At 53.6% G+C, this 27,953-nt stretch overlaps 1 protein-coding gene across 1 annotated transcript; it reads right to left on the bottom strand.

Annotated features, from left to right (window-relative positions):
• Positions 1–157: 157 nt before the first annotated feature.
• On the bottom strand, positions 158–27,953 carry PFKM (phosphofructokinase, muscle). The gene is made up of 23 exons (XM_019554948.1): positions 27,604–27,953; positions 22,968–23,066; positions 17,862–17,935; positions 16,584–16,661; positions 14,168–14,357; positions 13,553–13,718; positions 12,610–12,654; positions 11,680–11,788; positions 10,301–10,396; positions 9,524–9,616; positions 8,901–9,026; positions 8,316–8,380; positions 7,698–7,761; positions 7,180–7,326; positions 6,416–6,486; positions 6,047–6,134; positions 4,845–4,997; positions 4,385–4,549; positions 3,932–3,993; positions 3,196–3,307; positions 2,538–2,637; positions 1,907–2,012; positions 158–749 (listed from the first exon to the last, which is right to left on the bottom strand). The coding sequence occupies exons 1-23, from the start codon at positions 27,836–27,838 to the stop codon at positions 602–604; spliced, it is 2,592 nt and encodes an 863-aa protein (XP_019410493.1). The 5' UTR covers positions 27,839–27,953; the 3' UTR covers positions 158–601.

The raw sequence follows: 27,953 nt of genomic DNA, 5'->3' as shown, positions 1-27,953 counted from the left end.
GCTAGCTGGGCATAAGCGGCTGGTGGTAGGGGTACATACATGTGGCATGGTGTCCACCTGCCATTGATCAGATAGAGTGATTTCACGCAGACCTGCATGTGAAACCATCAGCCAATGGTTCCTGTTTAGTTTGGATTAAAATGAGGCATCACAGCAATTCTACCTGTAGCATTTATTTTTGTGTCACTTCAGACTCCAGCTGTAACAGGAGGCAGTTGACAAACACGGTGTGTTTTCAGAACAGTAAAACAAATTACTTTTAGTGTTTTAGAAAGATAAACTTGGATATATAAAAATAAAAGCCTGACATCCATTTCAGTCATGCAGGAGAAGCTATAAACAGGAACTGTTTCACAATTGCACAATTGCTCTACAACCAATAAATCCAGGTATCTGTATCTACTGCGGTGTGATGCCGTTTTCATTGTTTCCCTCTGCACACATGTGGCTGTGGCAGTCTCTCCTACCTATAGGCAAGACTGCTGCCTGCAGAGGTGGGGAAGTGAGCAAGAATTTATTTTGGAGGTCCCTGGAGCAATGAAAGAAAAACAAAATGCAAGATCTCAGGGTGTTCCTGCTGTGTAGCTTCCCCTCAGCCTATTTAGATGTTGGACTCCATGGATACTCTCTTGCGCATGATGTGTTCCAAGTGAGCCTTCTCTGAGGTATCCAAGTCAATCTTGTATTTGGCCAGGATCTTCAAGATGGGACGAAGCTTGAGCCACCACTGCTCTTTGGGGAGGCGATGGCTGGTGGGAAGAGAGAAATGGTGTATGATAAGAATCGATATGCTAGGAAGGGACCTGCTGACCCCCTAATCTTTATCACCAGACATATTTCTGGCATTGCTTGTGCGATTGGAAAAGACTTGGAGGTGTTGGCACGATGGATAAAACACTGATTGTGACCCTGGGTCTGTGGCAGATGCGGTTCTCAAGAGGAAGTAATGTGGAATGGGCAGGGACGTGTTAACTTGTATTGATCATAGAATAGTAGAAGTAGGGTTGGAAGGGACCTTGTAGATCTTCAAGTCCGACCCCCTGCCTGGGCAGGAGAAAAAACTGGGCTCAAAAATGATGTTTTGATTGTAAGGGTGGTTACAAAAAGGATAGAGCTGGACTGTTTGCAGTAGTGGTAGATGACAGAACAAGGGAAGCTAGGTTAGATATTACAAAAAACTTTCTTAGTAGGAGAATAGGAAAGTACTGGAACAGGTTACCCAGAGAGGTGGTAAAATCTCCATCCTTGGAGGTTTTTAAAACCCAGCTAGACAAAGCCTTTGCTGGGATGATGTAGCTGGGGCTGGTCCTGCTTTGAGCAGAGGATTGGACTTGATGTGACCTCCTGAGCTCCCGTCCAACCCTCATTTTCTATGATTTGTTCCTAGGGTTTGAAGGGACCGTTCTGATCAAGTCCGACTTCCATGTAACAGCTCATGAAACCACCAGCTCTATGCCAGAGTAGGACATTAAGTAAACCCCTCCGTGTTACTGCAAAGACTCACAGCAGTGGCCAGTCCAGTCTAGGCCTTGGAAACCTGGCTTTGTGGACTAAGGACCTCAATTAAACTAGCACCCTGTGTCCAGCAAGGTGGCTTTGGTTTCAGCCTCCACACCCTGGCTCTTGTTTGGTTTTTGGCTTAGAAAGCCTCCTTTTCATGCTGACCAGGCTGTAGCTGCTCTGAGCATGTGCAGATTGTTCCTGAAGCAACAGCACTTTCACCATCCCCCTTGCAATACTCTCTTTTGCAAGGCCTTGCTGATGGGGAAACTGACCCAATGTCCAGCTGTGCCCTATCTTAACCCTGTCACCAGGTCTGCTCCTAGAGTTGTATCCTTTCCAAGACTAATTTCCTGTCCTTAGTGGGTCAGCCCAGGAAACCAGGGAGAAGAATGGGAAAACCTACTCAAAGTCTGTCTGCTCTTTGAGTTCAGCGAGCGGCTGGAAGACAAGGCTCCGTCGGCGCATGCCCAGGAGACAGGCTGAATCCGCGGTGTTCGCAAAGATGCGCCCTGCAGAGGAAGAACAGTGAGATCCACTCAGTATTTCCATCCCCCCACACGAAGAAGCAAATCACATTGGCTAAGACAGGGGCCTTAAGTCCTAAGGCCTCTGGTGGGAAGAGGCTACAGGTTTTAGGCATGTTAGTCTACAGGCAAAAGTATTAAGAACTCTTGGTAGAGGTGATATCTTTTATTAGACTAAATGGGTGCAAAAAACTTTATCTGGTGGGAGGATGCATTGTGGGCTGCTTGCAGTGGTCAACCTCTGCCCCTAGGTGGCAGAAGCACCTTTGCCTCCAGCTCTGCAGTGTTGCCAACTGGGCAATCATAGTGCTAGATCTAGCTACTTTTTGAGGGTTTGCTTGGTGAATTTCTGTTTCTGGGGACTGGCTGCACTGACTGCAAGTGCAACAGGCTCCCCCACAAGCAGCAGGAGAGAAACAACCTGCCCTTGCACCCCTCCCTGCCCCACAAAGTTCATCTGGCAGGTATCTGCCAGAAGCACCGACCGTAGCACTGAGAAGCATCACCTACCATGCCGGGAGCACTCCTTGATCTTCCCAGAGATCCAGGCTACGGCCTTCGTGCCCATTTTAGTGCCAAAGTTCCTGTCGAAGGGTGTTGGGGTGCCACCCTGCCATTGTGGGAGGGGAAAAAAAGGGAGCCAGTGATTTCACGTAGGCAGGGGTGTCATTTGCTGCCTCTCAAAGGCTCTGTGATCCTTCACTGACTGGATCTATTGCAGTGGGGACAGTACAACCTCCCCAGCAGCCCTGATCCCTGTCCTGTTCCTTTGAGCAGGACCCCACCAGGTGCTTTCCTTCCAGTGCTGTTCTCTCCACTGGAGCTCACAAAACCTGCTCCTGTCTTGGTGAGAAGGCAGCGCTGGAGGCAGCTTATCCCCAGAGGAGGATGCCATTGGGCAGCTGGTAGATGGCACTGAAGTGGGAGAGGAGCATGTTTTCCCCCTGCCTCACAGGAGAATCCCTCCTTTTATTAAGTAACAGCTAGGGAAGATCACAGCTGTGGTAGGTCAGATGCTCCCCATACCATCCCCAGACCCCTGATAGACTCAGCTCTGAGCACTGGGACAAAGACAGCCATTGCCCACAGCTGCTCACCATTGGAGCAATCCTGCTTATGTAGCCCAAGCTGGGACTGGGAGACCTCATGCCCCCACTGCTGGCTGTACCTGCTGCATGTGTCCCAGCACATTCTTCCTGCAGTCAAAGATGCCCTTGCCTTCCTCTGAGTACAAGTTGAAGATGAAATCCGTGGTGTAGTTGTCATTGCACTTCTCATTCCTGTGGAAGTACAACACCATCCCCCTCACTGCAGTGAGTGAGGGTACACTAGGAACAAACCTGTCTTGCAAGTAGTGGATGGATAGGGAAGAACCAGGTATGGGGAGGAAATTCAGTAGCACAGGGATATGGTGGGACCGGAAGGAGCAACTATGATGCTGTGCCCTTTTGGAACAGCCTGCCTTTGAGATCAACTGTGACTGGATTTCCTTCGTTACTGTTGTGTCCTGTAGGGAGATTTCTATAGCAAAGGTCTGAGAGGGCAGCAGGGAACGTTTCCCAAAGGGCTGAAGTGACAGATGCTCCTAAACCTCATTGAAAGACTGTCAGACTTAGGCACTGGAATCATTTGGCAGGAGAGAATGGGTCAGTTTGCCAAAGCACCTCTTGATCTTTGCCCTGGGATTCAGATGGCCTGTCTGGCTACTCCCAATCCTGTGGCATATATGCGTCCCTCTTCAGCTGCACTTGGTTTTACATGAGGAAGAGGTTGCAAGGGACCTGCCCAGGGTTATCCATCGTACCAATGCAGAACTGGGGGTAGAACCCAGGTGTCCTGGCTCTCGGTCTAGCACTACAGCCTGAGACCCTGTCCACAGGCAGAGCAGTCTGCCAGCTGGTTACCTCAACACCAGGCCTCTCTTGACCGTGGTCTTCATCTTCTCAGTCAAGTGCTCCACGTTGATCTGTTACCAGAGGAAGTGGTGGATGGTTGCTTAGACCCTCTGGAAAAAGGGCTGTGAATGCAGCTATTCAGAGTAAGAAATCAGTGCAGATCCCCTCTCCAGCGGTTTCAGTTAAGAGACCAAGCAAGCAAACTCCACTCAGTACAGTGACCCTTCTCTTGGGAGTGACCAGTGAAGAGCACTGGTGGGGAGAGAGATCGAAACCTCTGGATCTCAAAACACCCCACCTTTAGTCACCCAAGCCTGGCCAGCAGGGGGTGCTGCGACTCCAGGTGAATCCAATCCATCCCTTTAGGATGCATTTGCCTTGTACAGGGCTGAGCACAGAGAAGGGTGTTCAGAGAAGGATCCCAGGCCCCTCGCTGCCCACTCCCCTTGGATGCATTCTCACTTGTAAGTCCCGGATAGTGAAAGGATCTTCATAGATATAGGCTGCATCAGCGCCAGCGGCCAGGCCAGCCATGGTGGCCAGGTAGCCACAGTAGCCTCCCATGGTCTCGATGATGAAGACCCGCCGCTTGGTGCCAGCTGCAGATTGCTTGATCCGATCGCAGGTCTGTGGAAGGGGAAAGGATGAAACGGAACCTCGAATGGCCTACAGTCACTTGTTCGTGGGGTGGGGGGAGGGCTTTCAACAACACCTGGCAAAACTCTTCACTGGAGGGGAGAGACCTTCAAACCCACTGTGTCTCGCTAACCCAGAGCATGGTCCCATCGGGCTGCAAGAACAACAGGCCCTTGGGGTCCCCTGCCAGAGCTGGAACTGCTTGGGCCCCTTTCCATTCAGCCTGGCATCAGCTGGGGCCAGCGTGGAGGTTTCTTTAGCAAAGGCAAGAAGCCAAGGGCATTACCATGGTGATGGTGTTGAGGGCAGTGTCCGCGCCAATGCTGAAGTCAGAGCCAGGGACGTTGTTGGACACAGTGGCTGGAATCACACAGATAGGGATGCACAGCTCCTCGAACTTGGCCCGGCCATCTATCATCTCCAGGCTCCCGGTGAAAGCCTGCAGAGCACAGGGAGGGAGGCTGAGTGGCATGGAGCAGACCCAGACTTCTCACTGGCGTCACGCTTCTCCCTGGAGCTCTGAGTAGAGAGCTCTTCATAATGCCAAGGGCAGTGCTGCTGAAACTTTTGAGACTCAAGGCCCTCTCCAAAGTGTCTCAAAATGTAGTGGTGTTCTCTTTGCCAACTAATTTATGAATATTATAATATGGATATAATTCTGTTATTAATTATCATGCTCTTAATTGATTCAGTCATTATAACTGCATTCACCCCACTGCCAGTGCTGCCATGGCCAGGTGGATCTGCACTATGTGTGTCTTGCAAAGCCGGGGTGGAAACCAGCGGTGGTAGGAATGCAGCCCTTGCTGGTCTGACCCTACATGGTATCTCCCAGAAGCAGGCATACGGGGGACTTTCACCCTGCGGCAATGGCAGCGGGCAGTGGCGGTGTCATGGCACCCTTGGTAGGTTCTTGTGGCACCCTGGTCGAGAGCCACTGGCTTAATGGTTAGCAAGGCTGCAGTGGTCAGGAGTCCCAGTGTGGACCAGGACCCTGCTGTGCTAGGGGCTGCACGAGCCCAGCCAGGACCAGAAAGGGATTCTTTGACCCCCACAACAAAGAACCAAGACAATTTCTATTGTAACTTAGGGCTGGGGCAGCAGCAATCCTGTGGGAGATCCTCACACCCCTAAAGGTAGAAGGCCAGGCTCCCTTGAAGGTATCCCACACAAGCACATCTGGGTTCTCTCCAGGAACTGGAGGGCTCAGGAGCTTTATGATCTAATGCACCTTGGAAGCTGCACTAGGGAGCAGGAGGGTGTGGAGCCTGTGGGAAATCCTACCCATGGCAATGGCAAGATGGGAAGGACCCTGAGCTTGAGAAGCTGAGAAGAGGTGGAGGGAAGGGGCCCAGAAGCGATCAGCCCACTGTTAACAGCAGCCAAGTTTGTTAGTGCCCTGGTGAATCTGACTACGGGCTGTGCCCTGCTCCAGAGGAGACTCAGCAGCTGGCATGAAGAGACTCACTGCAGCCTCATCAGACTCACCTCAAAGCCCCCAATGATGATCAGCCCATGGATGCTGAAATCATTGATGGTTGCACTGATCTGCTCAAAGTATTTCTTAGGCAGGGTCCTGTTGGAAGCAGAAATACAGGAGGAGGCATCAGCTCGTCCTCCTGGGACTAGGCCACCCCAAAGGCATTGGGAGCAGGACAGGTTTGCCGGGCCTGGCAGGGGTGGGCAGACAGAGGGCCCAGCATTCGCTGGGAGAAATGTAGAGCACCAGTTGTTGGTACGAGGCAGGATCTGTGAAGACCAAGCTACCTAGGGCCACAGCCTTGCTCTGTGATGTGCCCGAGGTCCCCTCATGTGACAGATCGAGCCATTGTTTCCCGCCCCCCATGCCTACCCTACCTTTTTGTCCCAAGCTTCGATCCGCCCAGCCCAGTCCAGCCGCCAACGCCTGCCCATCCGATCTCCTCCACCTGTGGGAAGAGGAAAAGCCTATAATCTACTAGCAAAAAGGGAAAGGCAGAGAGGCTTCCACAAACAATGTGGCAGCCGTGGATACGGCTCCCAGAACCAGAGCCTGCAGACTGCCCCAAAAGAACTGCTGTGGGTTTGGGGCCAGGTAGCTGTGACAGCATGAGATGGGGCTTGATTCTCCACTGCCTCTGCCCTTGGGAAGTGTTTCCACCAGCACTGGAGAACCCGCAGGGCTTTCCCTACAGCCTGTCACGGCCAATGGAGCAGCTGCCACTGCTGCTCACCTAAAGGCACCTTTTGGGTATCGACATGGTGTCTGAGTCCACGCAGCCTTCCCTCCTCCATGTCATTCGTTCCCTGCCTTGCCGAGCTTGCCATCCCCCAAGGCAGCAGCCCTGTTGCTGGCTTCCCTGCACAGTTTAGGCTGCAGCTCAGCTCATCTATCAAGTGCTTTCCCAGCCTGGCCTGCTGACTTGACCCCTCAGTCCCCTGAGCCCTGCCTTCTGACAGCATCCTTGGTTCAAGCACCTTTTGCCCTGTAGCTGTTGCCAAGTGGAACAGCTACGCTATACCCCCGTGTCGTCAGCTCCCTGCAGCTGTCCCCTCTCCCCCCAGCACTCCTACGCTGCCAGGACCCTGCACAGGGCAGGGGGAGACCAGTGGAGGGGGAGCTGCCTTGCCCTCAGTGGTACCTTTCCTTCTGCGAGCCCCTCGAACCCGTCGTGCACTGCCAGCATCCTGTGCCCGTGGATGATCCCAATCCTGACAGTTGATCTCACAGCCGCATTCATGCCAGCAGCTGGGGCACCGACATTCAGCACAGCCAAGTTATAACCGCTCTGCAAAGGTTGGGGGGGAAGACAGACATGGGGACAATAGAAAGCCCTTGCCCAGCATTGGAAATCCCTGTCCAGGGAAGAGGCAGGCCACGTCCCACTGATGACGCATGCTGCGGTGCCTGCATGGGCACCATGTGGCAGGAGGGAACCCCAGGGTGTGATGTTGGCATAGCTCTATAGCAGGACCCTCTGGAGCTGTCCCAGGCGTTCCCCAATGGCCTGGCCCTCATGCAGCCCCTGGCCATAGCAGTCCTCAGGGGCACAAGGCTGCCTACCCCTGCTGAGAGTAAAGCTGTCAGGAGCCTGCCCCTCTGAGCGCCCAGCCCTGCTGGCAGTTCAGGGGGCCCTGAGCCAGCCCGATCCCCTCATACCTTGGTGGGGGGTGGGCGCACATGGGCCAGCAACTTGTACACGTTCCAGTTGTTCTGGAAACTCCTGCAAGGAGGAAACAGTGAAGGACTCATGACTACACAACTGGCAAAAAGCTAATGGGGCCTTGTCCTCAATCCCTGCACCCAGCCCGGAGCCTGCTGTCTGGGAGTGCATTGCTTCAAACAGGATGTCTAATGAAGCCACAGATAAGACCCCATGCCCGGGCGCAAGGATCATTTCCCCAGCACCCACTTCTTAGCAGATGAGATTGTTCTCATGGCTGCCTTGGAAAATCTCTCAGTCAGGTCTCCTTAGAGAACTGTTTGTCTATCAAAGAGCGGCCTCATGATGAAGCATTGGACTGGGTCCCAGGACACCTGGGTCCTGTTCTGTTTCCACCACTGCCCTGCTGGTTGATCCTGGGCAAGTCACTTCTCCCTTTTGTGCCTCAACTCTGCCACATGGAAAGTGTGGATGATGATTCCAGTCCCGAGTGAAGGGCTGTGAGGTCAACTGATGGAGAAGGGCTGGGGATACGATATCGTCACAGAGCATATTTCAAGACCTCCAAGCTCCGGGATCATTGCAGCGCTTGCTTCAAGTAGCTGGGCACTCACCTTCCCCTCAGCTTGACGGCGTCATCGAACCGGCCCTCTTTCATCGCTGTTGTGACGTCTTTGGTCTGTTGGAAGGAAAGAAGTTGCCTGACGCACCCACCTCAGCCTAACCAGGAGCAGATCTGGGTGAAGGAATAGGGATGGCTGGTTGTGCCAAGGGCTCTCAGAGGAAATATAGCCTGAACGTGATTGATGCCTGCCTGAGTCTGCAGAGAGCTTCATACAATAGCTCCCAGAGCTGTATCATACTCTGATGCTGCCCCCAGGAGAGGTGGGGTCATGCATGGAGATGTGGCCATGAGCCAGGCGTAAAACTGCAGACTGCCTTGATTAGCCACTTGGCTAATTGGAAGCAGGAGCCCCCTGAGGTCGACAGTGCTCCCCAATTCTGGGGAGGTGGTTGGTACATTGTGAGTGGCAGCTCTTTGTTGGCTACAGGCTGCTAATCAATCCTAAAGCGAATGCTGACCTCATCCCCCGCCTCTCAGTCTCATCGCTCCAGGCTGTGAGCTCTTGGGGCAGGCCTGGCCCTTCACCACACATCTATGCAGCATCTAGCGTGGCTCACACCACCGCAACACTCACCACCTGGACGCACTCCATGAGTGGCAGGCGGACAGCCTGGTTGCCGGACAGGCTAACCACGCACGCTGGGCTGTCAGGGGTCCCCTCCAGCAAGGCCATGACAGCTTCCACCCCCATCCGGCTCCCCTGAGGCAGCAGAAGAGACACAGCTTTGTTCCACACTGGATAGCTCAATCCCTCCTTGAAGTCCTTGTTCCCATTTGTGCCCCAAACACGGGGCCAGTCCTTAGTCCCCCCTCTCTTTGTAGTGGCCTGGAGCTGACCTGGCACTTGCTTGACTACAAGACACAGGCTGGGTTCAGGGATTACGGGGCAAGGTTATGTAGTGTAGGCAGGAAGCCAGACGAACCCTGGGCAAATGCATCACTGAAGACCCCCACTAAGGTCCTGGGACCTCTCTCTGCTCTGGGATTCCTCCCTGGTCTCTCCATGCCAGGGAGGTCTAGGGTGCAAGTTCCCCCTGGGCCATGTGCTGTGTCTGGGGGGGAAAACCCATTCATCCTAGCCCCTGGCAGACATTCCCATCCCCAGCTGCTGCCCAGAGGCGCTGAGACTTGGTGCGAGACGCAGCCTCCTTTCATCACCTAACATTGGCCGCCAAGGAGACGTCCCCCAGTGCATACCAGGATGCGGTCGAAGGCGGAGGGTGTCCCGCCACGCTGCACGTGCCCGAGGATGGTGACTCTCGTGTCATAGCCCAGGCGCTTCACCACCAGCTGAAGGGGAAAGACAAACATGGGAGAGTCCTTCACCTCCAGTGTTTGGGCTGGACACTGCAGGGGTGGAGATGGACCCCTCACTGGGCTTCCCTGACATGCCTTGTACCCACAGTAGATGTGGTCTGTGTGTGGGAATGGCAGCCGTGCTGAAGTTATCTGAAGCCAGGGCCTGCCCAGCCCAGCCACACAACAAGGAGACATGTAGTGGCTGACCTGAAAAGCTTGAATAAACCCATTGTTTTGGGTCGCCCCACTGTATTTCCAAGCTGTGAGACCCTCCCCTTTTCCCCCTCTGTAAAAAAGCAAATGCCATCAACGCTGACATAGAACAACATTGCTTTGAAACTAAGCCAAAGCTTTTGGCTGGATGTTGCCTTGGTTTATCTATTGCCTGAGGAACAGCAGGGAAAACTTCACCCAGCCCCACGGCTCACTGAGCAAAATCTTCCTGGGGTGTCCTCCTGAGAGGTTGCATTATCCTCATTGTGTTTGGACCTTTCTGAGTGGACCCATTTGGGGCAAACTTGGGTCCCTCTTGAAGGTGGCGGAGCAATGCTGGTTTGCCTCCACCAAGGATTTGGCCCTTTTGTTTTAGTGCCGGAGCTACCCAGTGCAGTCTGGTAAAGCATGTACATACGAGATGCATCCTGTGGGCACCCAGTAGCCCTAGGCCCCACTCACACTCTTGATGTCCTCTGAAGTGATGGCCTTCCCATGCTTGTCAATGGCACCTTCAGCCACAATGATGATGTTCAGCCGTGATCCCCGGCCTCTGGTCTGGAAAAAAAGGAAGGAGAGGGCAAGCAGATGGGGTGATGCTCTTAACACGGCAGGAAAGGTGGGAGTTATCCACCCCATACAGCGGCATGGAATAGGATACAGTAGAAATGGATGTAGTATGATGGGAAAAGGTATAGAGAAGGGTAACCAAAATGACCAGAACCTGAAGCAGCTGCCAGGCCAGAAGAGACTAAAAAGGCTAGGACTCTTCAGTTTGGAAAGGAGAAAGCTGAGGGGGGATTTGACAGAGGTCTATAAAATCATGGAGGGCGTGGTATGGACAAAGTGAACAGGGAACTCTGTTGTTCTCCAGGCTCCAGAGCACTAGAACTAGGGGGCATCCACTGAAATTAGTAGAAGAAGGGTTGCAAACTAACAAGAGAATGTACTATTTTATGTAAAGCATAATTTACTTGTGGAATTCATTGCTACAGGAGGTGGTAGAGGCATATAGCACAGCCAGGGACTAGACAAATTCACAGATGAGAACTCTGTTAAGAGCTGTTGAATGGAGTGGTTGGAGATATTTCCTTCGGCACCTCTAAGCCAGTAATAGTGGAGGACAGGGAGGGGAAATCACTCTAGATATATCCAGTTTCCTCTGAAGCTGCCGCTCCTGCAGATGGGCCGCTGGGCTAGACAGGTTGACCCAGTAGGATATTTCTTATATTCCAATAAAGCCCCTGCCCTGTGTGAGCCTAGAACCTGTGAAAGAGCTGCCATCCAGCACCCTTCACTCAGGCTAAATGGAAGAAGCAATTAAATGCCCCTCTGTGCCAGGACAACTGGCTCAGTAACAGGCTGCCGCCCCAGGTACATGCTGAGCAAAGCAGAGCTAGGAGGTTCCTCCAGCGTCTGCTGCAGATGCCAGAGTGAGGCAATTGCTAAGCTGCTGCCAAGAGTGTCTGAGAGGCAGTGGGGTGAAGGCTCCGCAACAGGGCAAAGCTTCTTGGAGCACAGAGCTCGCTGGAGAGGCAAATGTGGGAGCTGCGAACAAGGAGACAGCCTGATCCTTGCTGTTCTTGCTGTCTGGGGCCTCTGTAGTCACACCCCGTGAACAAACAGCAAATGCCCCAAGGAAATAAGTGACCTGTATCACCTGCATCTCCTCCAAATCCCAACCATTGGTGGAGTCCTTGAACAGTTCAATATCCAGAGCTCATCTGCACGTCTACACCAGGTCTAACCTTTCCAGGGAGGAATCTCATTCAGCAAGAAGCTGGAGCAAGGCAATGAGCTTCACCATGAGCGGGACCTGAGTGGGAATCCTGCCCCCTTACCTCAGTGAGCCTCCTGCACAAGTGATCCTCCCAGTCATCCTCAGGGGGAGACTCAGGGATGAACACCCAGTCAGCGCCGCAGGCCAGAGAAGTCACCAGAGCCAGGTAGCTAGAGGGAGAGAGGGGTCAGTGCACCAGGCAAGGCTGATGGGCAGTTGCTGGGGTTTGGGGGTCATGCAGAAGGGGAGGAGCAGTGTGGGGATGCTGGGACACTGCAGAAACACTGTTGGGTGATTAATATAAATATATATACATTTCAACTTACAAATATTAATATAAAATAATATTAATATGAAAGGCTCCGTGTCAGCCTCGATGTGACAGGAAGTGCCCCACCTCCTCGCTATACTGATTTGCATGTAGTCTGGGGGGTCAAGGCTGGGAACAGAACTCGTCCAGGCTCAGAGACCTGAGCCTGGGCATGGCAGAGCCAGCCCTGGGCACTATGCGCTCCTCAATTCAAGGCCTATATTGAAGACCCCCAGGAGAGCCGAGACCCTGTACCTTGGGGGCAGGCTTTCACCAGCAGCAAACCCTGACCGGGACCGTTGTGCTCCTCCAGCCTGGCTAACCCAGGCTGGAGTGCAGCTGGGATTTCAACAGAGCCACATCCACACGCAGGCCGAGGATCAGGCCCATTGCCTGCCCTGGGGGGTGGATCAGGGCCTCAGCCTGGGGGCAAGGAGATGGGTAATGAGCACTGGGGTCCACACTCCCTCCAGCAGCACAGATCCAGCTAGGACCCCTGCCAGCTCCACAAGAAACACCCCTGGGGCTATGTTATCAGCTAGGGGGTGGGAGGCATGGGAGCTGGGGAGCAATAGGCCTGGTGTGTAGAGGACAGAGTACACCGGTCCTTCCTCCAAGCCAGGGGCACCTCTCTGCAGGCTGCCTCTGAGGACAGGGGGATGGCAGAAGACGGTCACTCACCCGCAGTGCCGGCCCATCACCTCTAGCACAAACGTCCGCTGGTGGCTACAAGAAATAAGAGAAAAGGGCTGGTTACAGCAGCTAGCATGGACACTGCACCACACCCACAGAGCTGGGGGCATGAGGCTCATATGCTGGGGCCAGGCCTGGGGCTGCAGGTGCCTGGGTTCTGCTGCGTGACATGGACAAGTCTGTTCTCTCTGCCTCAGTTTCCCCCATGTGTTTGGCTTGTCTTGTGAGCACATGAGCTTTGGGGCTGGGCCTGGCTTTCACATATCATTTGCATAATCTTACTACTTAGCGGGAGCATCTACACTTCATTAATGCACCTTAGATTCTACACATTTAGTTTACTACTTCCTTAACAAAGGACAAACTAACTGCGCAGTACCTAAAGTTACAATGCATTAGTGCTGGCACACAGTAGTTTTAATGACACTTACTGAGCATTAGCCTAATAACACTATATAGTAGGCTATTAGCTGCACAGTGTTATTAGGCCAATGTGCAGTAAGCACCTTGTGTAGATGCACCAATTAGTAGTAGTCATTTGTATTGCAGTCATGGTCGGAAGCTGCAGGCAGCAACTAGGACCCCAGGGTGCTTGGAGCTGTACAAACACACCACGCAAGAGATGGTCTTTGCTCCAACCGCTCACAGTACAGTGGGGCCCTGATCTCAGCTGGGCCTTCCCACAACTTCATCAGCATCATCATTGTCTTGCCAATGCATTAAATCCACCCTGGTGGACTCTTGTGCCAGCATTGGTCTCACAGCAGGATTGGGGCCCTGGACTGGGCCTGATTTTCCTTGGGCTATTGTAGTCACTAATAAAGGCAGATTTGGCTTTGTCTCCCTTAAGCCTTTGTGGTCCCTGGGCTCCGGACAGTCTTAGCTTCCATTCTGGATGCTGAGAGGGAAGATGTGAGCCCCGAGGCATTACCTCTGGGCTGTGGTAGTGATGGCATCCACGATCTCCATGATGCGGTGCAGGGCAGAGTCGGTGCCGATGGTCATGTCAGTGCCGCAGAAGTCATTGTCAATGGAACCGACCATGCCCACAATATTTAGGAAACTGGACTTCTTCGCCTCATCCGCCGTGATGCCACCTGCAGGGAGGGACCAACAGGCCCAGGGAACACGGGAGGTGGCCAACCCAACCCTCATCTCTGCCCAACCTCCCAGCCAGCTCTTCTGGTTGCCGTTCCCACCTTCTTCCGGTGTATGCCTGGGGGTGGGAATAGGGCAGGCATGGGCAGGAGTGGCCTTAGTAGTGTAACATGCATGGACTAGCAGATATTAAAGGGCACTGTGGGAAAGAGAACTGGTGAGAGAGGGGTCTTGGGGCCAGAGTGGGCCTCAGGGATTGCGTGTACCTAGATGAGTTCGTGTCCTGTGGGCATGACGGTGTCTCCGAGCTGTTGCGCTCATGGGCTGCAGGTTTCATCATGGAGGGAGGGAAGGGAAGGGAGCAGCCAGAACCAGCTGAGAAAGGGCAGTGCCATGTGCTATGGGCCCCAAGCTATCCTGGCAGCATCTTCCCCATCCCCAATGCTACCTGTCTTCACCAAGTCTGCTAGCAAGCCACTCCACTCGGCCCGGAAGGTGTCAGCTCCAGTGAGGCTGCCATCGCCACCGATGACGCATAGGTTAGTGATGCCTCTCTTCACCAGGTTGCGAGCAGCTTTGAGGCGGCCTTCACGTGTGCGGAAATCCTGGCACCGGGCACTCCCGATCACGGTGCCACCCTGGGGGAAGGGGGCATGAGGCAGGTCAGTGGGGAATGAGCACTTATAACTCTCCCGACCCACCCAGGGGGGCTTTGTAGACCCTGCCTGGGAGCTGATCTAGGTACAGAAGCCAATAGAAAAGTGGCATGGACAGATATGCACTGTCCTGGGGTAGCTCACATGGGCAGCGACTATAGTTTCATAGTTGTTAGGGACGGAAGGGACCTAAGCAGATCATCTAAACTGACCCCCTGCCATGGGCAGGAAAGGATGCAGGGGTCAAATGACCCCAGCTTGGTGGCTGTCTAGCCTCCTTTTGAAGACCCCCAGGGTAGGGGCAAGCACCACTTCCCTTGGAAGTTGGTTCCAGCTCCTAGCCGTCCGGACAGTGAAGTAGTGCCTCCTGATATCTAGCCTGACTATGAGAGGGCTTTCCTGCCAGCTGGTAGGGGAACAGGTAGCCAGTTTGCCTTTGCTGAACAGCTACCCCAGGACAGATGGAGACAGATGACACCGACTCCAGTGTAACTTTTACCCCTGGTTCTTTCAGCGCTCACTCTTCATCAGCTTTGGCAAAGTTCCCTAGCTCAGAGCTCATCTGTCTGCTACCACTTTACATTGACACAGTGCTGATTCCCCAACATCATCATTTACTCTGTCCATGGAGCAATGTACTACTGTTGTGGCAGCATCAGAGCCTGCTGCAGGGTCAGTTCTGCCCTTGGGCTATTGCTGTCATGGTCTGGGTTCACTCCAGAGTCCTCCTTTATGCTCCCATGCCACAGGAGAGTCTCGAGGCCCAGACAGCAATGAATGCATGCTTTGGAGCAGATACCAGCCCTCATGTCTCCAGCATGGCCCAGTGTGAGGAGAAGGGCAAATCCTGGGTCCTGGGGTCCTTGTTTGTGAAACCCAAGTGTGGGGCCGGTCACAAGCACAGCCATTTGGCTCTCCAGTTTCTTGTTATTTTGGGCCCAGGGGCTGGAGGTACCCCACCCCCAGGGATCGGGTGACACTTGACTGCCCAAATGCTTGTCAATGACCCTGGTGGGAAAAGGTCAAGAAGTTTGACTCATTTCCCTCCTCGCAGGGACCTTTCCCTGAAATCACCCTGACATTTAAAGCTGATGGACAAGTAAACAGCTCCAGGGAGGAGGGGAGTGTGGGAGACACAAGTCTGGGTGCTGGTGAGTCCAGGGGACTCTGGTTAAGGCCACAGGGCAGCCGCATCCACCCCTTGCCTGCCCTTCTGCGGGAACTTTGAATGCCGTTCCCACCTCTGTCCAGTGTAAGTCCAGTGGTTAGATATTAGGAAGAATGTTCTCGCTAGGAGGGTAGTAAAACACTGGAACAGGTTACCCAGAGAGACTGTGGACTCTCCATCCTTGGAGGTTTTTTAGACCCGAGTAGACAAAGTCTTGGCTGGGATGATATAGCTGAGCCTGGTCCCGCTTGGAGCAGGGAGTTGAACTAGATGTGACCTCCTGAGGTCCCTTCCCACCCTCATTTTCTATGATTCTGTGACTGTATGATCTCAAAGGGGTCAGGGACAGGGGGCACGGCCTGTTTTACACTCCTAGCTTCTTCTGGGATTTGAACTAAGACCTAAACCTTGATTCCCACAGCTGGTAGCAGTGGGGAGATGAGAAGCAGATTCAGCTTCTGATCCCACCCCCTCTCTCCAGCCCTGCCTAGTAGGTGCGGGCATGGGGGCAAAGCCAGGGCTGGTGTACCCTGTGTTCCACATGCAGTGAACAAGGGGGCTGAAACATGGTATTCCTACTGCGTGCAATCCAAGGCACAGGCCAATGCTGCTGTGACACCTCCAACCGAACAACAGTTATTCCCCCACCAACAAATGGTGCAATTTAAAATGTTCTATTTTGGGAAAATGGCATCATTCTGTTTCAATAGGGTCTTTTTTAGATTAGAGTTCATAGCATGCTGCACAATACGTTCCCAATAGAAACCGCCGTCTCTCAAGCCTGGTATGTTTTGTTCTCAAAGAAGAATTTCCTTCAATTATTTTTTCTCAAAATAAAATTGCAGTGAAACCATCAAGTTCCTGCAGGAGGTTTTGACTTCCACAAAACTGCAACTAAACCCCACTGAAATTCAATGAAGTTCAGTGTCTAAGTCCCTTGGGCTTCTCTGAAAACCCCTGAGCCTCAGCTGGTCTGGGTCTCTCTCTCCCTCTCCCTTTTGCCTTCTGCCGGGAAGAAGGAGATTTCTGCCAGGACTTACCAGCTGCAGCATCATTGACACACTCTCCCATGTTGCCTCCTTGATGTTGTCACCGCCATCGACCAGCCCCTGGTAACCCTAGAAGGAAACGTGAGAGGTGAGGGCAAGTCAGAAGCAGCCTCTGCTCAAGATGCTTTTGTAGGAAAGGGGCCTTTGCAACTGCAGCTCTGAGTATTAGGAAACAGACTTGGATTAGGGTAATTTATCTCTCATGCCCGGATACCACAATGATGGGGATGTTAGAAATATGGGAGACGGCTACATATAGCAGTGGATGGATGCATATGGGAGCATATATAGAGAGACAGACTATATTTAACAGTCAACAGCAAGCTACAGTCTAAAGATAACCAGCTTTCTCCTTGCACTGACCCACTCCCACCCAGAGAGACGACTCTTCCTATCCAAAGTCAGGTCCAAAGCTGGAGAGTGGAGCTAACAGAGCACGGTTAATGCTGGTCTCTTCATTTGAGGTAGCATATCCTGAACTCCAGAACATCACCATGAGTCTGAATCAGCATTTGGGAGTCTTGGCCTCAAGTGACCTCTTGCTTTCCTGTTGGCCTTGTCACTGGATGCAGGATGGTGCTTGGAGGATCTTTCTGGGACATGTGGTCCCTGGGGCTGGTGCAGAGTGAATCTATTCATCTTTCCCAGTGGGTGAAGGAAGGTCCTTCTGGGTCCATGTCTCTTCTTCTCACATTCTGCCACAACAATGGATATTTCCAGTACTAAGTGCATAATATGACCTGGGCCCTGGCAAGATGTTCCATGGTGCATGGTTCCTACAGGTGCTGCCAGACCAACAGATATGCCCTGGCCTGCATTTCACTGCCGCCCCATGCATCTTGGTCAGGAGAGGAGCACCGCTTCCATGTGATGTCTTTTGATCTGCCCACCCATCAGTGGCTCCTGGTCCTTCAGGCTGGGGAGTCCAAGACAGTTGGGGGTGAAGCAACCACCTTCCTAGCGTGCTGTGGGCTGCAGTAGCTGGCATTACCTGAACCACAGTAGCCCAATGGGCCACTAATCTTTGGAGGTCCCTTGACCTGCAGTTCCAGTTCCTAGGTGGAGGTGGGTTAGAGACTAAATGCAGTGGGGTATGTGAAGCGCCCAGTGAACCCTCTTGCAGTTTCACGGGCTGCTGCCCCTTGCTGTGGGGTTTCCTTGCTGTCCTGTGCAATGCTATTCCAGGATGCAGCCCCAGAGAGGGGCCGGGCTACTGGCCAGGGGGCAGAGAGGGGAGAACCCGCTTCAGCAGGAAGCGAGCGTACCAACCTCATGAACAAAGTACACCTTGGCGCCTGTGTAGATGCCCACTCGGACCACGGCCCGGACAGCTGCATTCATGCCTGGAGGGAGAGAGAGACAGAGAAATGAGTCTCACCCGGGAGCAGCGGGCTGGGGCATCTCAGAGCAGCCCCAGCTGGTTCTGAACCCTGGGGACAGAGGCATGGCTGGTGACCCCAGCTGAAGACCAGGGGCCTCTCCCTGTGCCCCAAGTCCCCTTACTGGTCTTAGCATCAGGGAGATAGGGTTTGAATCCCCACAGGCTATGGAGGGTCCTGTTTCTACGGCGACTGCTCTACCCACTAGACTCCCCTGCACTGCCCAGAGCACTGTTGGCGCTCACCAGGGGACTCCGCACTCCATGTCCCAAGGGGATGGAGATGCCTGCTTGGCAGATGTGCTTCTGCTGCCTTCCCCCCCACTGTGGGAGCTCCCACCCAGCTTCTGGGCTCCTTGCATGGCCCTAGAGGCACCTTTCCCCTCTGGACCTCAGCCCCCAGCCCCATGTCTCTGTATCGCTTCTTGGGACCTATTTTTTAGCTGCTGCAATGCCTAAGTGGGGGTCAGGTTGGATTTTGCACTAAGTGACAAGCTCACGGTCACAGAGGGAGTCAGTGGCGGGCTGTGAACCAAAGTCTCTTATGCCCCATTCCCTGGCCAGGACACACCGGCCGTGGTGCTTGTTATGCTGGCAGCGCTCAGCCTCACCGTCCATGCAGCCCTGGTGCCCATTGACTGGGTAGGGGAAGTATCTCTGCTCCAAAGGCTGTGCCAGGAGAGCTGATCCAAACAGCTCCACAGCTTTGGGGCAAGAGGCAGTTTGCCCGGGGATGTGGCCTCACAGCAGGCACCTGAAGGAGCTGCCTGGGACTGTACAGAGTGACGTCCTGGCTGGGCTGGGCTCAGAGGGATCCTAGGTGAGAGGATCCCTCAGAAGCCGCGAGCATCAGAGCAGACCCATGACTTAGAGCAGAGCACGGACCAGGCCTGGGCACATCAGACCTGGGCCGAGCCCTTGTGTGACTTCATCCCCAATGCCATTACGGGTAGAACCCAGGGATGTGGCCGACTCTCCGCTTGGCAGCCTTCTCCACGCCAGATCAGGGTCCCAGCCGGCAAAGCCAAGTGGAGAGCGGGCTTTGCCCCTCATGCACAGTAGCGTGGGAGAGATGGGAGGGTGCCCCTTTGTGCTAGGGGCTGTTGGGGATTCAGGCCTGTCTCAGAGCCTCAGCAGACAAGAGAGGCAAAGCAGGGGAGGGGACAGAGAAGAGAAGGGACCTGCCCAAGGTTCATGGCAGGTCAGTGGCAGGGCTGAGACTAGGCCGCATGTCTGCAGGGGCCAGCTGGCTGCACAGAGCAGGGGACAAGGAGGAATCCACCCCCTGGTGTCCTCTCTGCAGCCTCTGTTCCCTGCGCTTTGCTCAGGGGCAACAACAGCCCACCCCAAAACCTCCCTCTGCCTCTCACGGGGGTGTCTCAGAGCCCCCAGCCTCTGCCCATAACCCAGCCCTGCCTTGCTCCCCACTCATGCCGGTGGCTCCAACACGACACAGTCCCTGCATCTGATCCTGGGCATGACTTTCACGTTTTATTTTTGAGGCACTGACCTTTACCAGCAAGTGCCTGTAATGCTCCTTGATGCCCAGCCTGCCTGCAGATACCCTGCCAGGGAGGTAACCCAAGCCCCTGCCTGCCCAGGAAGCCTCCCCCCACCTCATGCTCATGTGACTGTCTCAAGGAGAGGCTGCAGCCACAGCTGCCAGCCTGTTGCATCGTTAGGACAAGAGCTCATTAGGCTGGAGGGTGATGGGGAGAAGTCCAGCTAACAACCAGCCTCATCTCAACTCCTCAAACGGCTGCTGAGGGAACAGCAGGGGAATGCAGAGATTAATCCATAAAATCTAGGAGTGGAAGGATGTTGATGGATCTTCTGGCTCAGCTCCTGCACTGAAGCAGGCTCCAGTATATCCAGGCCATTTCTGACCTGCTCAAGGCCTGGAGAAACAGAGGCATCAGGATGGACAAGGGACCCGGCCAAGGTTACACAGTAGGGCAGTGTCAGAGAGAGGAACAGGCCCTGCACTGTCTCCCACAGGGCTGGCAGCTTGGTTCAAATCAGATAGCCAGTCAGAAGGCACCCTGAGTCCTGAACTCTGGCTGAATCCTCAACCCACGGAGGGGATCCAGAAGAGGCAGTCATGCCCAGCGGATTCAGACAGGAGGTGGCTGCTTGAGCTCCGCCCCTGCAGTGTTGAGCTCTAGACTGGGCATCCTTCCAGCTCGACCACCGGCCATGCAAAGAACAGCAGGGTCCATTCCTGGCTCCCAGTTTCCCAGTCTCCTCACCTGCCTTTCCCACTGGAGCCCTGCTCCAAAGGACCTCTAGCCTAGATCCCCCCTGGCTGCACCATCAGCCACTCTCAGCTTGCTTAGGGGCTCTCTTCGGCTTGCCACGTGTGCAGCTCCACCAGTTGGTGCCCCACGCTGGTTCAGCCTGGTGCCTTGGGTGGTGGCTTCTGTTGTGCGAGCTGTCACTGCACCAAGGGGTGTTTAAGGCTCCATCATTTAAGCTTGGAGACAAGGGAGTGAGCTGGCCCCTCTGCTTCAGCAAGGTCTGCCAGTGCCCACGGAGCCCCGATGGGCTGGCTGGCAGGTGTTACAACTGCAGGGGAGGGCACGTTTCCTTCCTGGGACTCTTCATCTCAGAGCTGCTCATCTTGCACCCCCAGGCAGTGGGGCACTGGGAACCTGCATGCAGTGCCCAGAGTGGCCCTTCCAAGGTGACCAGCTCCAGGGCTCTCACCTCCCTCATTTCTGTCCTGCAGCAGTGTGGCTTCAAGGTGGGAGCCTCAATTCTGTTTGCCAAGGCTGCTGGAGCACTACCGAGACTCCAGGCTCTTTCTGCAAAATGGCGCCAACAGCTCCCAGCTCTTGCCAAGTGCTCCAACCTGTCTCATCTACTTCGTGCTGTCTCAGGGGGCTCTTTGGCCAATGCCCGGTTTGCTTTGTACTTCTACTGAGGAGGTCCTGGAGCCCATCTCAGCCTCTCTGCAGTTACGCAGGGAACTTCTCCATGCTTCAGTGCAATGTGCAGTAGCTTTCATGCATCTAGATATGCATGGAGCCTGCGTTCATCTCCAGTGTTAACAGCCATCTCTGGGCAGCTCACTCACCCACTCTGTGCACGTAGCAGGCCCCATCTGCATCTCTCCAGAGTCTCCTCCAACTGGGTAGTGACGTTGCCATCTTGCTTTACCTCGTGCCTTATATACACACCCTGGCAGGCTACCCCAAGCTATCGCCCTTGCTCCCTTGGCTCGACAGACCCCAGAGGCCCTCCACTGCTCCCCACTTCTTTCTGTTGAGGGCTGGGTAGCCTGTCTGTGCTTTCCTGCCCCTTCTGCCTACCAGAGGGGCAATATCCCAGGGCCACCTTGCAGAAGAACCACACACAGTTGAATGCTGAACAACCACACTCGAATCCATCACATGCCAATCCACCGCCTGTTGCTGCACGTTGCTTCTGCAGGGCAGGTTTCTGCCTTCTCTTCGAGTCTTGTGAAGAATTCTTGTTTCAGTAGAAAATCTCTCACGATTTGGGACAAAAAACCAAAACAAAACAAAAAACCCACCACTTCCAAAATCCTTCCCAGCAATAAAGTACTTGAAAATGCCATCCTCCATTTGGAAGGGTATTGGTCAACCCCGTGTTTTCAGAACTACGTAGTGATCCATGCTAGAAAGTGCTGCTTTTGAGTTCAACTACCGTATTTACTCATATACTACACGCCTCCAAATAAGACACATGCCTTGTTTGGGGAAGACAGAATGAAGACAAAAAGATGTCAGCAGAGCACCCCGAGGATGACAAGGTTGAACGGTCACAAACTCCTCCATGACCTTTTCAGGCTGGACAAAAGGAAGAACTTTACTGTCGGAGGCCCCAAGGCCTGGAATAGCCTGCCGCCAGAGGTGGTTCAAGCACCTACTTTGAATGCCTTCAAGAAATATTTGGATGCTTTTCTTGCTGGGATCCTACGATCCCTGCTGACTTCCTGCCCTGGGGGACTCAGTGATCTTCTGAGGTCCTTTCCTTTTAACCAAACTGCTTTGAATCAATGTCCTAGTGCAAGACACATGCTAATTTTCAATTTTTAATTTTTGAGGAGAAAAGTGAGCATGGTATGTGAATAAATAAGGTACATTTTAAAGCCAACCAATGAATGCAGATTAAAATGTGCATATTTTAAAATGCTAATGTGCATAAATATATAAAAACCCATTTTTTTAATTTATTGTTTAGCCACATTTGAAGTGTTTCAATATTATAGCGGTGCAACTTTTAATGATGCCTACTTTTTTGGGGGAGTGTTCTGCTTTATATATCTTCCCCTCTGAAACAAAGCCCCTGAAATGAGATGCCCCCTTTCAGTTTATAACACACTTGTGGTGCCATCCTGTGGCATAAAGCCCTCCACTGCTCCCCCAGAGGGGGTTAAACTCCTGACCATCTGAGCTAAGTAGGAATCTGATCTAAACTAACACCCTGTGATGCTCATCATGAGTCCTGGTCTAATTAGTATTCTCCAGATCCCAGCTGCTGGAGTCACGTGATTATGTGGGAATTCCCTTGCCCTTTCTAACCAGATATTTCTAGCTCTGGTTACAGCTTAAAAACAGGACCCTGTAAAGGCTCCAAATGCTAAAAGGCAAATTAAAAAGAACCCAGAATGCCCTGGGGTTTTTATCCCAGGACTTCTAAGGCAATTTTAGGATTTTCAAGGGCTGGATGCATGACTTAGAGCACTGGAGGAATAGTGGATTCAAGACTGGAGTTCTTCAAAAGATTAGGACTGGATTTCCCCAAATGCTTTTTGCCAACGTATTTCTAGGGCAAGCACAAAAGCAACTGAAGGTTTTCAGATGCTCAGCTAAGCGAGACATTCAATGAGTGAGTCTCAGGACCATGGTTGTTCCACTTCCACCCACCAAAAAGGATCGAGGCCCCCAGAAACCCACGGCAGCCACAGACCGACTCTTCACCGAGCAAACAAACTCCAAATGCAAACTCAGCCTGTGGACATGGCCTCTTACCCTGGGCATCTCCTCCTGAGGTCAGCACGGCGATGGCCTTCCCGGTCCCCAGGCTGTACGCGTGCTCGCTTCTTTCCTGTGGCTGCATCTTTTTCTTAGCTGGAAAACAAGAGTAGATCTAATAGCACTGAGGCGTAGCAGCCCCTTCTTGGTGCCTCCCGCCCGCCTGCCGGCCGTGCTGCCTCTGAGCTCAGATGCGCCTCGTGCAGCCGGCGCTATCGCCTTTCGATGTGCCTCCCTGCAGCGAATGACAAGCCAAAATGTCACTGCCTTGTGCAGTGTCAGCCACACCTAAATCGGGATGTGTGTATGGGCAGAGGGCTCAGCGCGCCTGATGGGACGCGGCAGCAGGCCATATGCCAGGGCATTTCAAGTTCTTTTACACACCACTGCCCTGCAGAGCCACTCCCTGGGAGTGAACGCTGCAACGCACAATAACCAGGACCCCACACAATAATCAGATGGCAGAACCTAATATCACCCCCGTTGATATTGTCCTCGAATGCTCCTAACTGCTGAAAGCAGCATGCACCTACTACTAGCTGCCTTTGATCCAAATTCCTGCAGTCCAGCAGACAGGGTTTTGCAAATCCAAACAGAAGCACTGATTAGCAGTCCTGCCCAGGCCATTAGCTGGGGAGTGGAAAAAGCCTTCCAGCTCTGCTATTGATTTGCTGAGCGACTTCGCGGGCACTGCCCTCTGCCTCAGTTTCCCTGTTCCTAAAGCACAGATCACGGTCCAGACTCATGCAGTGAAATGAATCGATGAAAGCAGCTGCACCAGGCCAGATTAGGATCAATCAAAAATGAAGGTGAATGACATTTCTATTCATTTCCAGACCCGTTTTTATAGTTGCTGTGAAGACGACCTTCAGGGAATTAAGAATCAGGCCCTTTTTACCGAAAGGGGAATTTTCAGGCAGCTTTTTAAGGTTTTGTCTCAAAGAAATGATGGTCTAACATTAATAGAAGTTAATAGAAATGTCGTCAGACTTTTTTTTCTCTCCAGTGAAACCTTTCCTGAGCATTTCTCTGCAGCGTTGGCCCCCAGAACCATGGAAGTGCTGGATGCGAGAATGAGGAAGGGCAGCTGTCCAGAAAGGGGCTTGGAACAGAAGTGAAATTGGGCCAACTCTTTCTACCCCAAGGTGAGACATCTGTAGAAACACCAGGAATGGGGACAGTTACTGCTGGTGTTGCACTGACTCAGACAAAAGCAGGACCCTGTCATGCCAGGCGCTGTACCAACATATGGCGAAACATGGTTCCTGCCATGGAGAGCTTTCAGGCTAAGCACTTTGATGCTAGGTTAGCTGCATTCAAGGGTGGCTGTGCTTTCCCTGTAGTGAAAGCCGTACAGCTTTTGGCCAGGGACAGGGTCTCCGTCTGAGAGCAATGAAACCCGAACTTGGCTGAGATGCTGCTTGCTGTGCTCAGAAAGCTTTGCCAAGGGTGTCCCCTGTTGTACCAGGTGGGAAGTTCTGCAGAACAGTAGGGATTTTTTTGAATGAGGGTTAGAGATCAAAAGGGAAAGATAAACCTGGCCACGCAGGCACCAGCCTGGCATTAACTGCAAGGGGGTCTTGCTCATGCCATCCCCAAGACACCGCCAACATGGGACACCCTCATGCTGCCTCCTGCCTGGGCTCCGTGGAGTCCCGAGTCCCACCGACACATCAACATCTTCAGGGAAGAAGCAGGAACAGATCCATGAGTGCTGCTCCCTCCACCCCAGCCCCACATCAGGGGGCCTGATTTTGAGGTGACAAACGGAGCTAAACAGCAAGTTCTCTTGGGCATGGTCTAAGACATAGGTTTTGCACCGTGGAGCTGGGTATCGGTTCCCCCTCCCCAACCCAGTTCAGCCTGAGGTGCTGCTCTAGTTCCAATGAAATGCTTCCCTGCTGCCCCATGTTACCGTCAGCTGCATCTTGCCATCACAGAGGCATTCCCCCTCCCGGCGAGGCATGGGGAGAGAGAACCAAGATACTAAATAATGTGCCTGAGGTCACTCTGGGAGTATGTGGCAGAGGGAACTTGAACCTGGCTGCCCCAAGCCTTAGGTTAGTGTCCTAACCATTGGACTATCCTTCCCATGCCTAGCAAAAGCCCAAGTGTAGTGCCAGTGAGGAAGGGAGATCTGGGTCTCCCAGCCTGGCCAGGAACAGGGAGGGTGGATGCAAAGCTCCTTGGCCCCCACACAAAGCTCTGGCATGAGGACAGACCCACACGTCTGTGCATGCAAAGCACCTCCCCTGTCCTCTCTGCCCACCCAGCCTGAACTGGGGGCGATGCTGCAGCTGAGGCAAGGTGCAGGGAGAAACTGCCTCTGTGGCCTCATCTGTGCAGAGGCAGTGCTTTTCCACCAGGTCTTTTGGTGGCAGTCGCCACCACTAAGCTGCTAGGCTGCACCCCAGCAAGACGCCAGCTCCAGAAGGACCCCGGGAGCCAGCAGAAGACAGGAGAGCATCTGCACATCTTCTGGCTGCAGCCCGGCGCCTCTGCGCTCGCCTCTTACCATCCCAGCCGTCTCTATACAAAGGGGCTTCACTGCTTCTGCAGAGCCTGAAAAGTGGTTGGCACCTCTGTCTGCTCTGTAAGGCCTGCAGCTGTCTCCGAATCAAAGACCCTTTAAACTCTGCCCTCGATGCCATCCAGGGGAATGGCAGTACTTGGGGACCAAAGGGAAGGAGACGGATAAGGGCTGTCCCAAGGCAAAAGAAAGAGGGCAGCCCAGAGGACCCCTTGGGAGCAACTCCAGCAGCACCCTGAGCTGCTTAGAGGAACATCCAGGGGAGTGACTGACATCTGCCTTGTGCCCCTGCTGCCAGGAGGGTGGAGGGCTAGGCTGAGGAAACTTGAGGGCACATTTGTCTTCCCTTCAGAAGCTGGCTGGAGACAAATTGATGCCTTCTTCACCCAGGGCCAGACCTGGGCTCTGCCAGCTCCTGGCTCCATCCTGTCCCATATGTCTGACGCCCTCAGAAATCAGACCGGGGCAAGGGCAGCACCATGGAGGCAGCCAACAACCCAGAAAGAAATGGGGCAAGCTTGGGGCTTATGACCTACAGCTGCACCTCGCTGAAGGCTCTCTACCCTCCAAAATGCCATGGTTGGCCAGGCACCTCTAGTGCCTTCCTACCCTTCAGGCCAAGCCCTCTGCCCCATACAGTGTCAGTCTGCCCCCACAAGCTTTCTCTCCCCTGCACGGAGCATGGGTTGTGATGCCGCTAGAAGCCCGTGCCTTTGTTCTTTGTGATGGTCCTTCTCATGCATATCCCACCCCCTGAAGCCAGATGGAGGTTTCTTCAGCCCACAGCCCTGCTATGCTGGCAGCAATGGGGTGTCGAGCCTTGCTGAATCAAGGCTTAAGTGACTTGCCCAAGGTCAGAGAAGGTGCTTATGTGACAGAGCTGGGAACCTCTCTTGAGTCCCAGTCCAGCGTCTTAGCCACAAGGAGCACAGGACTGGGTCATCCAGTCTGTCGCTGCAGGCAGCAGCCTTGTCTAACCCCTCTCGTAACTGAGACCGTCCTCCTCGCTCTTGTTTTCCTCCGAGAAGGCTCTGCCTGTATCCCAACTGTCCCCCAAACATCTGGATCATTCTACATCCCACATCTGGGCAACGACCAGCTATTGCTCAGAGACTGCACTGTATCGTTTGACATGCCCTGGGGTTCACTTAGCAGCTGCAGCATCAGGATCAATAGCGCCTCCCTGGGCTTCAATCGGGACAGTCCATGAACCCCCTTGGGCCCAGTCCCAGGCCTCCGCAGCAGTGCCAGCAGGCTTTCCTTCCCAACATGGGGACTCCTGGCATCCTGAGCCAGCTGTAGATGCCCAGAGTACCCAGTCGGAGAGAGCTGGGGTAACGCCGGCCTGCTGAATCATCGGCCCAGTCTCAGTGTGGCACGGGACCCTTGGTGTTCACTGCTAGGCATTTGTTGGCAAAGTGTCCGTCTCACTGGGGCTTGGGTGATGGGGAGCAGAAGGCCGTTGCTCCAGCCTCCTTCTAGGGGCATGCCAGAGCTCTCTCAGTGCTTATCACTCTGAACAGCCTCCTGAAACAGCATTCACCTTGGCAGTCCTGCATGGCGTACTTTCCCCGATCTTGCTGCCTGGCATTCCCATGCTTGAGACCCTTCTCTTCCACAGCCTGCTGAAATCCCCACCCCTCCAGCCTACTTGTGATCCCCTCCACCTAAGAGCCAGGCACACCATGCCTTCTAATGCACCATTCATAGGCTTAGTCCCAGCTCCAGGGACTTTGTCTTGCTCACTCTCCATACAGTCCAGCATCCTCTGAAATATCTGCCCATGCATCCATTTGAAGAACCATTTCCCACACTAGATTTGCCCTGCTGTTGCTCCTGCTGGCCCCAACTTGCATCCCCAAATACCCAACCTCTTCATGCACCTGCTGCCTCCCGTCGTGCACTGTACATGCACACTTGCATCCTGGCCAGAACCCCCTGGTTCCACTCACTAAGAGCTAGAACTGAGGACAGGCTGGAGCTCCCATGGCTGGGTGTATTTCAGGCGATCGGTCGCCCCATTGAAATCAAGAGGGCGATCGCTGGCAGGATCCAGGTTGTGCACAGCCAGATGCTTTCAATGCTCTGCCCATCCCCACTCACCTGGCAACTCTTTCCTTTTCTGGGAAAACGGGAAGAAGGTGAAGAAAAAGAAAACGGCAGCAAAAGTGAGTGACACAGAAAGGAAGAGTTTGGACCAAAGGAGTATGAGGTTCAGGGGAGCCCACATGACCAGAAGGGGCCAGCTCTCCAGCCTGGTATTTATAGACATGAGATCAGCCCGCTGCAGCAGCTGCCTCTGTCTTCCTGCTGCCTCATTGGCAGATATAAAGGGCATGGCCTTACCTTGAAAGGGTTGAGTTGGATTGCCTTGCAAATTGATTTTAAAGGAACAGGGCCTGAGGCCCTATGCTTAAGGCCTCTAGGTGCCAGTCTGCCAGCACAAAAATGCC

Source organism: Crocodylus porosus, unplaced genomic scaffold (assembly GCF_001723895.1).
Source record: "Crocodylus porosus isolate Cpor-Errol unplaced genomic scaffold, CroPor_comp1, whole genome shotgun sequence".
Lineage (NCBI taxonomy): Eukaryota > Metazoa > Chordata > Crocodylia > Crocodylidae > Crocodylus > Crocodylus porosus.
The sequence above is the reverse complement of the archived record's forward strand: the minus strand, read 5'-3'. Positions and strand labels throughout refer to the sequence as shown.

Excerpts from the sequence above, each read along its gene's own strand:
- PFKM (XM_019554948.1), bottom strand. The coding sequence starts at position 27,838 with ATGCCCTTTATATCTGCCAATGAGGCAGCAGGAAGACAGAGGCAGCTG. Across the intron at positions 14,358-16,583 it reads TGTCAATGATGCTGCAGCTG|GGTGGCACCGTGATCGGGAG; the intron begins GTAAGTCCTGGC and ends CCCTTCCCCCAG. Across the intron at positions 8,381-8,900 it reads TCATGGAGTGCGTCCAGGTG|ACCAAAGACGTCACAACAGC; the intron begins GTGAGTGTTGCG and ends TCCTTCCAACAG.